This window comes from Acipenser ruthenus, chromosome 41 (genome assembly GCF_902713425.1).
Source record: "Acipenser ruthenus chromosome 41, fAciRut3.2 maternal haplotype, whole genome shotgun sequence".
In the NCBI taxonomy this organism is placed as follows: Eukaryota; Metazoa; Chordata; class Actinopteri; order Acipenseriformes; family Acipenseridae; genus Acipenser; species Acipenser ruthenus.
Genome location: NC_081229.1, coordinates 3504690 through 3522478, shown reverse-complemented (window position 1 = coordinate 3522478; position 17789 = coordinate 3504690). Strand labels below are relative to the sequence as shown.

Sequence of the window (17789 nt, the reverse complement as noted above, 5' to 3'; positions counted from 1 at the left end):
ATGCAGGTTGTTATATAAGTGATGGTCTGAAAGATGTGTGATAAGATAAAATGATCAATAATGATGGACTATTTTATTATATTATGTTTTATGGGAACATTTCAAACACATGGCCCGTAATCGTGCCTGCTATAGATCACATGAATTTGTCACTCGAAACACTTGCTGGAGTAGAAGTAGCTATGCAGTATTGTGATACACAGATACAGTATCATGTAAGGTCTGTGCCATTGGGGATTTAGTGGCTGTGCCTGTGTACTGTGTATATGCAGCTCTCACTAACAAATGAAGTTTCTCGTTTTATGTTCTCACACTTTTTGAAGCCATCATAAACATTAAGCATGACTATGTAATAGTCCATCATCCAAAATCCATAGAAATGCTTAACAGGGCTGGCTGAACCTTGGTAGAGGTTTCTAGACCCCTACAGCAGTGTGCTAATGTATTGGAACACCTCAACATTTGTCATGTATAGCCTTTATATACCTACCTGTATAAAACCCTCAGAGTGTGAGAATTTCAATTTTTCGGTCAGTTATCAGTATATATATATACTGTGGCTCGTGTGCCACCTTGTGGATAAGTATTTAAAACCCTCCCTACTGTCAGTATGTATACTGATGCTGCACTGCATGTTCAGCTAGCGAAAAAAAGACTGCAAAACTGAATGAAGTTTCTTTAAAACAGTCGAACAGTGTAAAGGGAGGGTTACAGAAAAGTTGCACTTGGTGTTTGTTATCCAGTTTGTTTACTGTAGTAGCGGTACCAGCAAACAGTGCTGTACACTACCAAGAATGACTGGAGGTTTTAATTTGAATGCCAGAACCATTGCACGATGGAGGGAGACGAGTGGGTAAAAGACAGATTTTTGTTTTGATTGCTGAACTGCGGGTTAAGAATGCTTAGAAAAAGACGTTCTCCGCAGGCCTGATTAGAAGCATGACCCGCTGATGTACAGATTCAACGCCAGGGCAGCCCAGACTCCATACCGAGACATTCAACTGTCATTGGACCAACTCTCTGAGAAGTGGATCAAGCTATAGTCATATTGAGACCGTGTCTGTAGTTCAAGACTACAGTCCAAAGCTATAGTCATATTGAGACCGTGTCTGTAGTTCAAGACTATAGTGCAATGTTATAGTCATTGAGAACGTGGATATAGTTCAAGACCGTAGTCCAAAGCTAGTGTCATTTGGAGACCTTGTCTATAGCACAAGGCTATAGTCATTCTGATTTCCATGGGTCTCATGTTCAGATGTGTCACTGATGTTACGCACATAATCAAATGAATGTACCTTTTAATTTCAGTGTGTAACGCGTGCTACCTTCTTGTAAACTGTGTTTTGGAAAATTTGATTTTGAAATTGGAGATTTTTTTTGGAGAAGCGTAGTTTATTTGTAAGGATGTAAAACCTCTGGACCCCCAGTGCTCCTAGAAAATCATACCAACCCAGGAGGCAATGAATGTGATTCATGTCATTTTAGAAAATGAAGGATACACCAGAATTGGCACTGTGGTGAAGTCCAGGCTATCGACCACATTGTGACCATTTGCCCACTTTATGCCTTTACAGGAGATGTACTTGAAATGTATTCAGCTACACCTCAGGCCATTAAATGGCTTTCAAACCTCAATACAGAATTTTAGTCGTTGCATTTCTACAAGCCATACAAAAAGAAAGGTAGGTTTTTGGGGTTTTTTTACATTTGAAAACAAAAGTTACAAGCAAAAGGACAGTATTATATTATAGACCCTATGTAATAAATACAAATACATTTTTTAAATGATTTTACATTCTGCCGGGAAGACGCCACCTGAAGGCACAGTACATAGATACAGTGAGAATATTGTACTTACTCAAAACAGCCCACAGATGGCAGTGCAGCCAGTACTTGTTTGTAAATATTAAATGTTTATGTTTTAACAGATGACTTTCTGTTTTAATTACTACCTGCTGACTTAACCCATTAAGTACCAAATACATTTGTCTTTGAAAAAATCAGAACACTAGCTGTATTTATGTATTTCGATACATTCGAAATCAATAGTTCTTCAGGGGTTTTAATCTTGATATGTTCTGTTAATCGATTAATCACACCCTCTTTGCTAGTGATATGAAATTGCACTGAAAGACAATTACATGCTATTTACTGCAAAAGTTTCATAATGCCAGCTAATGTTTCATAGACAAATATGTAATTGGAAGTTAGCCAGAGTGAGTCATTTAAAATATTAACTTGGTTCTGAATTGCTGTTTAGGGAGGTTGGGAACCTTTATCTAAATCACGGCTTCTCAAACTCGGTCCTGGGGACCCCCTGTGGCTGCTGGTTTTCATTCCAACTGAGCTCTCAATCACTAGACCCTTAATTGAATTGATCATATGCTTAATTAGACCTTTTTACTTGTTTTCAGCTCTTGAACAGTCGCATATTTCAAGTTAACTATAACATTTGATAAGTAACTTGAACTGCAACTGTTTAAGAGCTGAAAACAAGTAAAAATGTCTAATTAAATAAATTTATTAATTCAATTAAGGTTATAGTTAAGTAATTGAGAGCTCGGTTGGAATGAAAACCAGCAGACACAGGGGGTCTCCAGGACCGGGTTTGAGAAGCCCTGATCTAAATGATGTGCCTACTTTTAAAAAAAAAAATCCCTAAATTGAGCTCAAATATGGGCCAACTGTGCCTTTGTATATCAGGCATCTTTGGAATTCATTGCCTTTGAAGAAAGCCTCTTCGCAATACCTTTTTGAAATCATGGATAAATATTTATTTTAAATCTAAACAAAGTTGCAAAACCCTTAGATATCAACAATGACCAGAATCATGTGTAAATTGGAATTGTTCATTTATGCTTTTTTTTTTGGATCCTTGTTTTATGATAACGTGTTTTTTTTTGTCCTGTTTGAATGCTGTGTCTTGATTTTATAATGTTATTTCTTGCCAGGACTTTCCCTTGGAAATTAGACATACATCTCACAGGTTCGATCCTGCTTAAACTAATGAATACATTTGGAATTAAAAAGACACTTTAGTGCATCATTATTCTTCTACTAGTCTAATGTGGAACTTTGAATATCATTGATTTGAAAGGAGCGCAATTCACCCGCTTAGGATTGTGGGAGAGACTTTATAAAATCACAGGGTGCTCTAGTGAAGCTAAACACTGCCTGTGTCTCTGCCCTGTGTCTGAGGCCAGAGGACCTGTATCTAAAGTTTAACAGTTTTAAATTAGAAAGATGTTTGCAGAAAATGACAAGCACACACAGAATATATTCAATTATCTTTGTTTTATTTAGCAGTTCATAGAACATACAGAAGGCTATGTTTCCAGACCCTGAAAACATTAAAAGGAATAGGATTGAGCCCAGTAACGAGCTGATAACCAGACCGTGTCTCTAACAGAAACAGTAGCTTACACAGTAAGCCTGAAACTACTATAACACAGCAAGTATAATTAACATGCATGTGACATGCACACAGTTTGCAATTACATTGTACACCCTAAACAAACTGAAGTTCTAAGCACATAAATATAATAGTTATAAATACATAAATACAAATAACCACTGCTCTGAATCCCTTCAAAGTTCAGACACCCCCCCCCCCCCAAAAATGCTAGAATAAATGTTCAAGTATCAATCGACAGTGCCTTAACACAATTCACAGCTGTTTATCTTTACCATTTAAAAATACAAAATAAACTGCTATGCACAATAAAGAATGGATTGTTAACATTGTTATTGAAATGAAACAAATCAGGAGATGTCAAACTTCAGTGAATTTACAAATATAAATAAATAAATACATACATAAACAAATAAATATTTTTAAATAAATAACCACGTGTCTTTAAACACGCGTTTGCTTAAATTTAAGCACAGTTAAACTTTGTGTCCTTCTTAACTCCGTCTCTTCCTTGTTTCACAGAAGAATACTTCTACCAGTCACCAAAACTGGCTAGAAATCTCGGACTCAAATTAAAGTACTTGGGAGACCTTTGCAGACCGGAGCGAGTTCATCTCGCACCCCTATTTACTGGAAGTCTACTGGTTGCATTTCATCTCACTGATGTACTGCGAGACGCTGACAAGCAGTAGAAGCTCGCTTCTTCTCTCGGTTTGCGCAGCAAATTCTCTTAGAACACCGTTTTCAGCCGGAGTTTCCAGTATTGTCTCCCCGATTAGCAGCTCTTCCTCGCAGGCGTGTTTAGATTGAGTCCTCGCCCCCTCAGCTTGGCTGGTCTCATCGACTGCAGACACGGACTCCTCGGCGCAGTAAATCTGGATGCAGATGACTACCAGCAACAGGAAAAGCAACTTCTGAACGGTGCTGCGGCCCTCGACAACTGGAAGTCGTTTTTTTGTCTGAAACAAAAAAAGAGGGAGAAAAAACGTTAATGCTGAGGTTTCATGAAAAAAAAATTCAAAGCAGCAATTTAAAATGAAAAAAATGCTATCATTTTATTTATTTATTCATGTTTTGTGCAAAAGCGCTAGTAAAGCAACTATATTATTGGTACTGTTATACAAATAAAACCGCATTAACAAGCTTGCAAAAGTTACAGGACGATTTTATCAGTAGTTTTATAAAAAGAGAAGGTATGCATTTTTAAACTCACCATTGCTGGGTACAGCACTTTTTTCGCCCTTCCGTTTCTCCCTAATCGAGAGACATGAGGGCGAGTTTGGGGCTCGGGTATGGGATCGAAGGTAAACACTTCGGGGACCCCTGGCCCGGGGTAACACCGACCCGAGGCAGCAGAAGACACTGTTGCCGTTGACATAACTGTCTTGCGATTACACCCGTAACACATTGTAACTGTAATTCTAATTTATTTAGTACACGGGGTTACTTCCTTTCTTAAGCACGGTGCTTGTTCTGGAGTACTGTGCGGTGTTTTCTCGTATTTAAAGCCGTCAGTGTCTCCGCCCCTAAAACTTTTTGGAAATTTCCACAATTAAAAGAAAGAAGCTTTCTCTGAACTCTCTCCCAGCCTCCCGCCCACCATATCCGCTTTGGAACATAAGCTAAATTACACATGTATGTACACACTTACATGTTTTTATTGTCTTGATTTCTGTATGAAATCGGTTGTAATTCCAAAGTGTCATAATATAATGTTAATGCTAGACATCGATTACTAGAAATCAATGTGGTCATTATGAGTGTTCTGCCTTTATCATTTAAATTACGTTACGTTATTAAAAATACACGTATCCCTGGCCTTGTACCTTATAAAACATATTATTATTATTATTATTATTATTATTATTATTATTATTATAATATTGCTTGTTCTCCCACCTTGAATACAATAGCAACCAACAATATTATTAATAATAAAAAAAATATACAAAATAAGACCATAATAATAAAACGTTTTCCAATATAACCAACTGTTTTTTGACGCACGTTTTGTTACATTAATTTCTTAGACAAAGATGAGATGGTGATGCCTTTTATTGGATTAACTAAACACAAATTAATCACACGCTTTGAATACCTCAAAGGTCTCTTCTTCAGGTGAAAGTAGGGAAAAAAAAAAGCTTTCGTATTTTTATATTTTGTTACTTTTATTTTTTTTTTTATTAAAAAAAAAAAAGCATTTTTTCCCACTTTCGCCCAAGGACCTTTGAGGTCTTGAAAGCTTTGTGATTAATTATTGTTTAGTTAGTCCAATGAAAGGTATCACATCTCCTTCTCTTTGTCTATCATCTCTGGACTAATACGGCTCCCATTTAATTAAAATGGTCATAATTTAATAGTATTATTTTATTTTGTATTTTAATATTCAGTACATTTTTTTTTTAATTTATAGATTTTTTAAAATTATTTAGCACAATCCCCCCCACCCCCACATACACACACCTACCTACAATTCAACTTATGTGGGTTGGCAAAGATACATCTATATAAGCAATGGAAAAATAGAGATAACACATTCGTGAAGTTGTATAACATCAGTTCATAGGAGAGAAGACCCATACAACAATCTCTTCTGTATAAAGACATTTAATAAGGTCAATTCCAAAGAGTCATTGATACCAAACTTCCTAGAATAATGAGTGTGTCCCTTAAGAAAGCGAGGAGTCGCTCAGAGCAGGTCAGGTAAAGAACCTACTGAGGAGCTCAGAGCTACAGTGCATATTTCATCAGTGAGCAGAAGAATTCTGGTTCTAAGCCACTCAGTTACTTAACACGCTCAGTGTTGTTTAGTCATTTTCAGCTGTGCAAGAGGAAGCTAAACTTGACAAATGATTTAGGTTGACCTGGGATTTGTTAGTCATGCCAGATGCCACAGAGCAGGCTACATGACAAAGCTGATGTTTAGTGTCGTTATTTATTATTTAGCTTTCACCGTTTATTTTCCATAAAATAAAAACAACGCCTTTGACAAGGTCATTTTAATGTCAATAAAGAGAGGTCTCAACATCAAAAATAAACTTGCAACAAAGAGTGTGCAACCTACAAAATAAAAAATGTGGTCTGATTAAAAAAAAAAAAAAGTCTACTGTCTGCTGCCTGTGCAAAGCGCGGCTCTGTGCTGTCATTGTGAGACCAGGGGCTCGTTTCTACATGCACATACGAATGCGTATCTGCCAGATAAGATGTCGAAAGGTGAAGTTGGGTTTCCATATTATAACGACACTCACACTGCTTGTGTGGTGTGGAGTAATGGTTAGGGCTCTAGACTCTTGACCGGAGGGTCGTGGGTTCAATCCCAGGTGGGGGACACTGCTGCTGTACCCTTGAGCAAGGTACTTTACCTAGATTGCTCCAGTAAAAACCCAACTGTATAAATGGGTAATTGTATGTAAAAAAATATGTATGTAAAGAATAATGTGATATCTTGTAACAATTGTAAGTCACCCTGGATAAGGGTATCTGCTAAGAAATAAATAATAATAATCGGCACCAAATTTTTCATCGTATAAATACGAAAAGTGAATCTCACCTAGTTTTCTCACTTTGGGCAAAATAAGAACTAGTTCACGAAATTATTTTTAATACCCGATTTATGTAACTAAATCAAGTTATATTTGAACAGTTCAACAGGTGGATGTGACACAGCCCTTTCAACCCTTTGAAAGCCATGTGTTTAGTGACCCAAATCAAGTTTTAGAAATCACTTTGCGACCTAGTTCTTATTTTGCCCCTTTTGAAAATCATGCTGATGCTGTGTAGCTAAGACAGACAGAGAGAGAGAGGAATACATCGACACAGGGCATCGGCTCACACAAATTACAGTAAGAGACGCGTGCGTAACCCCTTTGACAAGCCAAGTACTGTTAAAAGATGGAGGACATCCATCAACTCTTCACCTCACTGGCTCCACGTGTGAGCAGACAGACAGTATGACATCATATCCTATCTACAGAAGCTCAGGTATTGGTCATGTCACATTTCCTTACCAGCAGTTCTTTCCTAAATGTATTGGGTGATATGCTAGCAATGAGCAAGGCATCAGTATGCCGGTCCATTGAGAATGGTAACTACAGCCCTTACATATCACGCTGAATACATTACTTGGCCTATACGGGAATTACAGTCAATAAAGGAAGTTTTTCATTCCATCTGTGGTTTTCCCAATGTGATCGGAGATTACAGGCTTTGAGGGAAGCAGATGCTGATCTGGAAGCCACAGTGTCGGAGGTTGCAGATGCTGCCAGGCAGGCCAGACAAAAGGGGTTCACAGGTACCGCCCCCCCCCCCCCCCCCCAATTTGATGTGCATTTGCCCACGCATAAGACCCGCCTTCTAAATCACATTTGCGTGCGCTATCTCGCAGCGCTTCGCAAACGCAGTCATTTTTGCCCTAGCGATAGCGGCTGCGCACATATTTGCTAAATAGGGCCCCAAGTCTCTTAGAACATCCTCTCCAGCCGGAGTTTCGAGTATCGTCTCTCCGATTAGCAGCTCTTCCTCGCAGGCAAGTTTAGATTGAGTCCTCGCCCCCTCAACTTGGCTGGTCTCAGCGACTGCAGACACGGACTCCTCGGCGCAGTAAATCTGGATGCAGATGACTACCAGCAACAGGAAAAGCAACTTCTGAACGGTGCTGCGGCCCTCGACAACTGGAAGTCGTTTTTTTGTCTGAAACAAAAAAAAGAGGGAGACGTTAATGCTGAGGCAATTGAAAATGAAAAAATGCTATCATTTTATTTATATATTCATGTTTTGTGCAAAAGCGCTAGTAAAGCAACTATATTATTGGCACTGTTATACAAATAAAACCATATTAACAAATTTACAAAAGTTACAGGACGATTTTATCAGTAGTTTTATAAAAAGAGAAGGTATGCTTTTTTAAACTCACCATTGCTGGGTACAGCACTTTTTTCGCCCTTCCGTTTCTCCCTAATCGAGAGACATGAGGGAGAGTTTGGGGCTCGGGTATGGGATCGAAGGTAAACACTTCGGGGACCCCTGGCCCGGGGTAACACCGACCCGAGGCAGCAGAAGACACTGTTGCCGTTGACATAACTGTCTTGCGATTACACCCGTAACACATTGTAAATGTAATTCTAATTTATTTAGTACACAGGATTACTTCCTTTCTTAAGCACGGTGCTTGTTCTTCAGTACAGTGTGGTGTTTTCTCATATTTAAAGTTTTCAGTGACTCCGCCCCTAAAATGTTTTGGAAATGTGGGCAGTAGAGTAGAGGCTTTCTTCGAACTCTCTCCCAGCCTCCCGCCCACCATATTGTGTTTTGGCACATAAACTAAATGACACACGCATACACACTTTCATGACGAAGAAACAATATAATTGTGTTACATCGTTTAATGTCCACACTATGCCTTTAAACCAGCTTAAAAGTGCTAAATACGGTTTGCGTCCACTACGCAGCTTTTAATACCGGACTCAAGAGCCGGATTCGAGACCACCTCAGGAGGTAGTCTTGAGTCCAGTTCTACTTAGATCGCATCAGGTAGTGCGGTTTATCACAAGTGTGGACGCTGTAATACCAAACTACATTTTTGGTGTATCCTCCAATATCCCAAAATGGTTTGTGGTATGTTTGGTGAAATACTGGCACCTGAAAGACTTGCTGTCAGTGTACAATCTGCAATGGGTATTCATTTTATGCTTTAAAAAAACTGACAGGAAATATGTTAAACTAGTAGGGAAAATAACAAAAGCACAACGTTAAATTAGGCGACTGCAGAAATAAAATGCGAGTTAAAAGTAGGATCGGGGTTGAACAATTCACAGAACTTGTCAGCTCTGTTTGAAATAAAATTAAGGGCACCAGAATTAGGCTCAGGCAAGATATGAAGGTAAAAACAAAGATTGGTTTGTAATTAACAGCTTTTTTTCTGAGTTTAATTATGAAAACCAGACTCAACATGACCCCCCCCCCCCCCCATATCTATTTTAAGCAATGGGAAAACAGAGATAACAAAGTTGTATCATTTCATAGGCGAGAGAACCTAGAAAATCCAATCTCTTCTGTATAAAGACATTCAATAAGGTCAATTCCAAAGAGTCATTGATACCAAACTTCCTAGAATAATGAGTGGGTGACTTAGATAAGCGAGGAGTCGCTCAGAGCAGCTCAGTGAACCTACTGAGGAGCTCAGAGCTACAGAGCATATTTCATCAGTGATCCGAGCGAGCAGAAAAATTCTGGCTCTGGGCCGCTTAGTTACTTACAACAATGCCTTTGTCAAGAAGTCATTTTAATGCGGTTTACCGTGATTTTTCTTTTTTTTTTACCTGGTAAAACCTTTAGATCCATAGTAATTTCCCCTTGAGTCATGTTAGGACAGAGGTTTTCAAACTGTGGGGCGCGTCCCCCTGGAGGGGCCCGACGAGGTTATTAGGAGGGTGTTAATACCTGACTGGAAGAAACGTTTTTTCTGACTTCCTGGCGATTTGTAGAAGCTCTGCAGTAAAAGGCAGACTCGGTGGGCCTCCAGGATGATTGACTCTATTAACTACCCAGGCAGGGATCATGTTTAATCTGACCAACCCCCTGTGAAATCTGACCATTCCCTGTCTACAGGGCTTGTGTCTTTTCAGACCTATCGCTCACTTCGTTTTTTACAGTAGCATCTTGGAAATGTTGTCCTTTTTTTCAGAACACTCTGGGGAACATTATAAAGTACTTCAGAAACCTTACAAACTTTTCGCTTTTTTTTTCAACACACTATTTCTTTTTATTTATTTATTTATTTATTTTAAGTATTTTTTATGATGTATTCTGCTTAGAGATACATGTATAAAAACATGTTATTCTATGAAATACTTGCTGAAAGTTTTGTTGAAAAATATTGATTGGGGCAGCAGTGTAGAGTAGTGGTTAGGGCTCTGGACTCTTGACCAGAGGGTCATGGGTTCAATCCCCAGTGAGGGACACTGCTGCTGTACCCTTGAGCAAGGTACTTTACCTAGATTGCTCCAGTAAAAACCCAACTGTATAAATGGGTAATTGTATGTAAAAAAAAAATGTGATATTGTAAGTCGCCCTGGATAAGGGTGTCTGCTAAGAAATAAATAATAATAATAATAATTGATGTTTGGGCAAATTAGAAGACAAAGTTTCACCTGAGTTTATTCTCAGGGTCTTTATAAGCAATAATGGACACTACTCTCAATTTATTTTCTCAAAATAAATATTTGTAAATAAAATAATAGTTATTCATTCCATTACTATCAGTAATAATAAAAAATAATTGACTTTATTATGTTCGTACAAACACTACTGAGACATTAATGAATTCTGTTTTTCCTAATTCCTAATTCCCTAGTTGATTATGGAGCAGGTCCCCAAATCACCAGTTATGGTCCATTCCCCAAGCGTGGTGGCAAATGCTTTTTGCGGTCTTGAATATTTTTAGCATGACCACTAGGAAAAAAAAAAAACAAACACGCCATGACATCCATGCAAAGTGGATAAAATAAGCCAGCTTCTCCTTTTAGGTCTATACTTCCCCTTTCTACAGAAACCATGAAGATAATAGTGATTGCTGATACACTGACCTTCTGTGGAAAGACAGATCACTCAAGTAGCCCATGGGTCTTATCTGTTTTAACAAACAGAACCACTGGCACGGTTTTGCTTGTCTTTTTAAACTGACCCCTTTGTATCCTAGATTGTCGTTATTCAGTAATTCCACAATTCTGACCGTAGTTAAATAAGATGTGTTTGGCTTAAAACATTCTTTGTCTGTCACCCATGTGGTGCCGATGACATCATCAGATAGGAAAGTTTGATTCCCTACTTCAACAGTTATAGGAGGCTATGTGGTCCAGTGGTTAAAGAAAAGGGCTTGTAATCCCACCTCAGCCACTGACTCATTGTGTGACCCTGAGCAAGTCACTTCACCTCCTTGTGCTCCGTCTTTTGGGTGAGACGCTGTTGTAAGTGACTCTGCAGCTGATGCATAGCTCACACACCCTAGTCTCTGTAAGTCGCCTTGGATAAAGGCATCTGCTAAATAAACAAATAATAATAATAATAATAATAATAATAATAATAATAATAATAATAATAATAATAATAATAGTAACAAAATACTTGCTGTGGTAAACAAAAATGTCTTCCATAAAAGAAAGAAAATAACACATGTATCCTTTGATCATATAGACTCGATGAGTGGATTTCTACTAAACTTTAGCGTTCTGTCTTAAAAGATTGGTTTTTGAAACAGGTAAAAATAAGACAGCTTGCTAGTCAGCAGCCAGCTAAGTGTTGGCAGTGCTGTGTGAAACTGGCCCCAGGGTTCTAGCTCAGTCGCTGCCTCTATGATGACATACCTTTCTGTGTTCCTTACAGATTGCAGCACCCAGTGGGTAAAAACCTTGAACCCTGATAGTCGTTTGTTCTAATTGCTGTTCATTTTGTTATGCTTGCACAGGAAGGGCGTTATATAAGTGACGTTGGTTTGGTATGATATGGCATGGTATGGTAGGGTATGAAAGTAAAAACAGATGATAGGCTAAACAGCGTGAATGTCCCATTGGTGTCTCGTCCCCGAGTCTGTATGCAAGTAGAGGTGGTGAGGAAGTATTATAATTTGACATTTTGACAAGACTGTTCCATGTACTCAGTCACGTAGCACTATTAATGTCACCCACGTCAAAGGAAAATTATATTATTCAGTATCACCCTTAAGGTACTCAGTCATCACAAAATAGTTCCTTATAATGTCATTCAAATTCTTTAACAAAGAAACTGGATCAGTTGTATCCATATCACTTTTAGTGCCTGATCTCATCAGACTTGGTCGATACTTAAAAGGGGAATAACCTTGGAAATCCAGGAGCGTGATACTGGTGGATTAGTGGTGGCATAAGTGGATTAGTGGTGATGTTGGTGGTTATTTTTAAGAAACAGTGTTCATGTCTCCCATCTCTATTAGGCTCAGCAGCTCATCACAGCTCTCAGTTTATTATATTTTCAAACTATAAAAGATTGCAAAATTAACAATTCAAAGGGATAGTCTACTTTTTTTAAGAATGTTTATTCAATTTATAATAATTTCTGACCTGTTTAATATTCTACTATGTACAATTCTCAGTTGTTGTATCTGCTTTACATACGTCATGCTTATTTACTGCTCGGAAAAAAAAGAAATAGCTTCTAAAAAGATTTCACAATGTTTCGCCTATGGGGTTAAGCTCATTGCGTCACGCTAATATACTTCCCCATCTCCCTTCAGAAGCATTCTTTTTGCTGTATTCCATAATGGAACGTTGTCAAATTCTCTCTATTGCATAAGTCACAACTTTTTTCAAGTTAAACATTATAGTTTTTTTTTTAATCACTCCTAAATATTTATTTTAAATCCAACCAGGGTTGCAAATCAGTATAGTTAATGCTGACTATGAGCAGGATCATGTAAATTGAAATTGCTCTATGTTTTATGATTTTATTTTGTATTACTTTTATTTTGTATGATTTTTTTTAAAAGTGTTTTTGCCCTGTTTGAATGATCTGTCTACTTTCGCCATTGATTTTATAATGTTGTTTCTGGCCGTCTTCTCTTGTCAGGACCGCTTTGTAAATGAGATCTCAACGGTTCTATCCTGGTTAAATAAATCGATACATTTGACAGGAGTCGTATTGACCTGAAGCAGTGGAACGGATTAACTACCACAAAAATAAGACAGAATGTATGTATTGCCCTAAACAGCGTTACACAAAAGACTTAGAAGACAGTGCATACTTAAAAAAAGATATATATTTCAAGACTGTTTTGTAGAAAACAGGTTAGCTAATGCTTAAAAGAGAAGTATGTTATTTTCTTTCTGTCTATTTTCTTTGATATGTTATTGCTACCTGTGAAACTGGCCCTTTCTAATTAGTGGCATTGTACAGCATTTAAGATGCCAGGGATATCTCAAAATTTAAAGAAGGAAAGGTGATCATTTTGGTTATTGGAATTCCCCTGTAACAGTTCTGTACAGGATCAGACTTGCCTATGTTGGTTTGACTACCCCCATTTCTAGGTAAAATGTCATCATTCAATTCAAATTTCACCTCAGCTGTTTCAAAGTAATTTATGCTATTTCAAGTTGAAAATGTGAGGGCTCTAAAATGAGAGCGATGCCATTTAAATGGCAGCCAAACCATTTTTAAATGGAGGATCAAGCAAGTGAAACAAGCTATGGACCTCCTCATCCCGTCCCAGTTCAATTTATCCAGGATAAAGACTATCGTCCTGGGGCATTTAGCAACTGGCTGTAGACATTGACATAACACATTTGAATACATGTATACAGTAGCATATACAGCACATTCACAAAACACAGCAAAGATGACACATTATATTATTAGCAATTGCTTAATCATCTTGACCCCCCCCTCGCTCCCCCTCCCCTTGTAATTTTAAACACGATGGAACTGCTATCTCACTACTGGAGGCGGAAAAGTAAAGCCACTTCACCAGAAGATGGGTGATCAAGTATTCTCTGAATATTACCCAACATTCAGGCCAATGGACCGACTATATCGGATCATCTTTTATTTCCATTCTGCTCTCTGAGATAGCTCCTGATCTCAATATCTCGATATCCAGATTTGAATTTTTTATTTTGCATTAAGCAAGTGCAGTTTTTAAATTTACTTATATATAGATGAAGGTTCATTGGAAGTTAAATACTTGGATCTCTGGCTTGATAGTACAGTCCTACGAATTTTAAAATGCACACTGACCACCTTACCAAAAAGACAGTAAGGAACAGGGTGCAATTTCAGACCACTATAAGCTCATGTGTAGTAGCCTAGTCTCCATTAATCTTTCAATTTAGCAAAGAGTGGTTCAAGCAGGGAAATCACTTTTAAGCTAGTTTAAAATCGTAAACATCAATCATATTAAGCACCCTCGTTACCAGAACATTCGTCATTCGTTGAACAGCATGTCCAATGATCAGCTAGAAAGGGCTTTATATTTGACCTCAATCCGTTCGTCCCTGTTGTGCACCAGAGTTTGACTCCTTCCTCCTCAGCCTCCACCTGCTTTTTGGCTTCGTCTAACGGGGTAGGGCAGCTATCCTGCCCCCCCTGCCCATGGCTTCCCTATGGTCAGCCTCTCCACTTCTCTGCAAGCTTCTTTATGGGACCTCGAAAGGCGAGGCGAAAGACCAAAGTGTAAAAAAATGTATAATCTATCGCATGCGTTTCCTGACTGAACAACCACGTTTGAATAAAGGATGAGCTGTATGAAGATATCTAGGAAAAGGGACGAGCAAAAAAAAAGGAAAAACAAGAAACCATTTTGAGTTGAGAGTAACCGGAATGGGTACAGACAAACTGACTCTCATTAGCCTTAACTTTACAGAAATCTAAGTTACTGGCAGAGCTGTTGAAAATTGTGTAATGCCATTGATACTTATGTTTCAGATCAGATATATTCTGTATAAAGAGATGAAGCAATATACAGACCTCCCCTGTTCTAATGCTACCCAACTCCTTCTAAATTATTATTTTTTATTTATTTCTTAGCAGCCGCCCTTATCCAGGGTGACTTACAATTGTTATAAGATATCACGTTATTTTTACATACAATTACCCATTTATAGAGTTGGGTTTTTACTGGAGCAATCTAGGTAAAGTACATTGCTCAAGGGTACAGCAGCAGTGTCCCTCAGCTGGGATTGAACCCACGACCCTCCGGTCAAGAGTCCAGAGCCCTAACCACTACTCCACACTGCTGCCCCACAATCTCTCTGTATCAATCTTCATACAGTACCTAGGCTCCACATGAAGCACTTCTAGCCAATACTATATTGTATGTAGAATATTGCATAGGTGGCTGTACGATGCAAGCCAATGTGTTTTCATTTAAGACAATATCAACATCTGAATGTCATTGCGGCTGTAGAATACTTCTGCAATGTTATCGTGGCACAGGCAAATACCTACAGAGGAACAGGAATATTTGAATACCATGAAACTACTTAGAACACTAAGCTCCTTCCTGCTACCAATTTGTTGCTTGCTATTTGTATACTGTTGCAACTGTTATATTCCACACTCTGGTTTGTTCTTTTATAAAGGCATTAGACTAAACATACTTCTTACACGTTTGACACTAGTCTTTCCAATGGATGACTGGATAAAACATCACACTGCAGGGGCTGTGACTAAATGCACGTTCAAAGAGATAGACGTCGTTTTTACTCTACCAGCCTCCGTCTATAAACATCAAGGAGAAAAGTCTGCTTCTCTGCGCAAGACCCTCTGAATTTTCCTTCGGGCGTGAGTGTGTGTCAGTTCTGATGAACGCCAGGGTTCAGCCTCATTTCAGAAGTCTTTGTGGAGTTCCGTGCCAGCAGTGGAGAGATTTACTTGGTGATTCCAGTTAGGAGACGCAAGATTTAAAGGGATACTTTGTAAAAGTTTCTCATCATTTTGTAATTTCTTTGATACCACGATGTTAAATAAAATATCTAATTCTAGGTGATGCGAAACTTTTGGCCCCAGCTGTACATCTGTAAACTATTTCAACAAACTAAGGAAAGAGGGCTGCCGCAGTTACAAATGCAACCTGTATCTTAAAGTCAATCAGCAAATTCACTTCCTACCGCTGATGCAGAACAGGCAACAAAACAGCTTTCATCTGCAGCTCTGATAAATGAATATGGATCGTTTGCATGGTTTGAATGTAGCTTTGTTTTAACAGCTATTTTCTCCTTTGATAAAATAGGAGTAAAGAAGAGGCCTCTGTGGGGTGAAAAAGGCACACATCTTTTCCAATGAATAGCAACATTCACAGTGGCACCAAAAAATAAACATCCATAGTTTAGATAGTGTATTGTAGGCAAGGCTCTTTGTTTCAATTGTCATTTTTATATAAAATAATGATTTTCCCAGTTTTTCTAGGTAGCTTTCAGGGGTAATACTCAGGATTGTCACCTGCGTCTGTTCCTTGTCAATGCACACATGTATCAGTGTGTTTTGCAGATCACCCCCTATTACACTAGACATATATTTTTTTGTTCACATAAATATATCTATTGAATGTGAACAAACTCAGTATACTGTAACTCAGTATTTTCACATGCTTGTGTTGGTACAAATCTGTAAAAACTGAGAATAAAAAAGGATTTTACTTTAAATGTAAAACACAAAGTTCCTTCCTTCTGCATTGAGGCTATGACTGCTGTCTTAATAGTGTAACTTTTATTGGCCATTACTTTTATTAAAAATAACTCATATTATTTTAATTGACAGTAATTGGTTGATTTTGCAGAGTGTAACCAAACAGCTTGAAAAACAAAACCTCCTCTTTAAATCTTGCATGGGCCTGTGCCTTATTCACTGAGTGATGCAATACGTCAGGAAACCATCATTCCTCTTGGGGAGTAGTTTCCTCAGATGAGACTTTCCCTGATACTTATCAAAACAATGACTCTCACAATTCCTTCCTCCTCCCAGCTCTTTACTTTTAGTGCGAGAGTGGAAGATGTGTTTCAAAAACGGACTTCAAAAGACGAAGCCAAAAACTGAAAACACAGCAAACAAACCAAGCAAAATGAAACACAAACAGAACAGAAAGTTAAACAGAAAGCAAGACTTGATCTGACTGTGCCCTGGTGGGACCCTTGTCAAACTTCACATGTTTCTAGAGAGCTTCTGAATTACACAGAGTATCAGGTTCAGGGGAAGAGTATGTAGAGAAATGCTAAAAGAAACAATTTGACTTGAAGTCTTTCTCAGTGTCTTTAATTATTTACTTTATTATTATTATTTATTTCTTAGCAGACACCCTTATCCACGGCGACTTACAATTGTTACAAGATACCACATTATTTTTACATACAATTACCCATTTATACAGTTGGGTTTTTACTGGAGCAATCTAGGTAAAGTACCTTGCCCAAGGGTACAACAGCAGGGTCCCTGACCGGGGATTGAACCCACGACCCTCTGGTCAAGAGTCCAGAGCCCTAACCACCACTCCACACTGCTGCCCTACTTTAAACATTATTATTATTATTATTATTATTATTATTATAATAATAATAATAATAATAATAATAATAAAATTAATTAATTAATTAATTAAAGTGGTGGTTCTGGCAGGGAACTCACTTTAACCTCAGATCAAATAACGTGAACATCAAGAATATTTTATGCTCTTCCAATACCAGATCAAATCGTCAATCGAACAGCTAGCATCTTATTTGTCCTTCGATATGTTCAATGATCGCCTCAGGCTATTAGGCTGATTACATGGTATTTCGCATTTTATAAACGTATACAGACTCTTAATTACAAAAGCAATAACAATCCATAACAGTTTCATGAATGTGACTTTAGTAGTGCT

The 17789-nt window shown here is 38.1% G+C and overlaps 2 protein-coding genes across 2 annotated transcripts; both read right to left on the bottom strand.

Annotated features, from left to right (window-relative positions):
- Positions 1–3275: 3275 nt before the first annotated feature.
- On the bottom strand, positions 3276–4908 carry LOC117433544 (radiation-inducible immediate-early gene IEX-1-like). The gene is made up of 2 exons (XM_059010854.1): positions 4626–4908; positions 3276–4371 (listed from the first exon to the last, which is right to left on the bottom strand). Exons 1-2 carry the CDS (start codon positions 4818–4820, stop codon positions 4051–4053), a joined length of 516 nt encoding a protein of 171 aa, XP_058866837.1. The 5' UTR covers positions 4821–4908; the 3' UTR covers positions 3276–4050.
- Positions 4909–7762: 2854 nt separating this feature from the next.
- Positions 7763–8570, bottom strand: LOC117971311 (radiation-inducible immediate-early gene IEX-1-like). Its single transcript, XM_034919441.2, has 2 exons — positions 8325–8570; positions 7763–8101 (listed from the first exon to the last, which is right to left on the bottom strand). Exons 1-2 carry the CDS (start codon positions 8517–8519, stop codon positions 7766–7768), a joined length of 531 nt encoding a protein of 176 aa, XP_034775332.2. The 5' UTR covers positions 8520–8570; the 3' UTR covers positions 7763–7765.
- Between the last annotated feature and the right edge of the window lie 9219 nt (positions 8571–17789).

Excerpts from the sequence above, each read along its gene's own strand:
- LOC117433544 (XM_059010854.1), bottom strand. The coding sequence starts at position 4,820 with ATGTGTTACGGGTGTAATCGCAAGACAGTTATGTCAACGGCAACAGTG. Across the intron at positions 4,372-4,625 it reads AAGTGCTGTACCCAGCAATG|ACAAAAAAACGACTTCCAGT; the intron begins GTGAGTTTAAAA and ends TTTTTGTTTCAG.
- LOC117971311 (XM_034919441.2), bottom strand. The coding sequence starts at position 8,519 with ATGTGTTACGGGTGTAATCGCAAGACAGTTATGTCAACGGCAACAGTG. Across the intron at positions 8,102-8,324 it reads AAGTGCTGTACCCAGCAATG|ACAAAAAAACGACTTCCAGT; the intron begins GTGAGTTTAAAA and ends TTTTTGTTTCAG.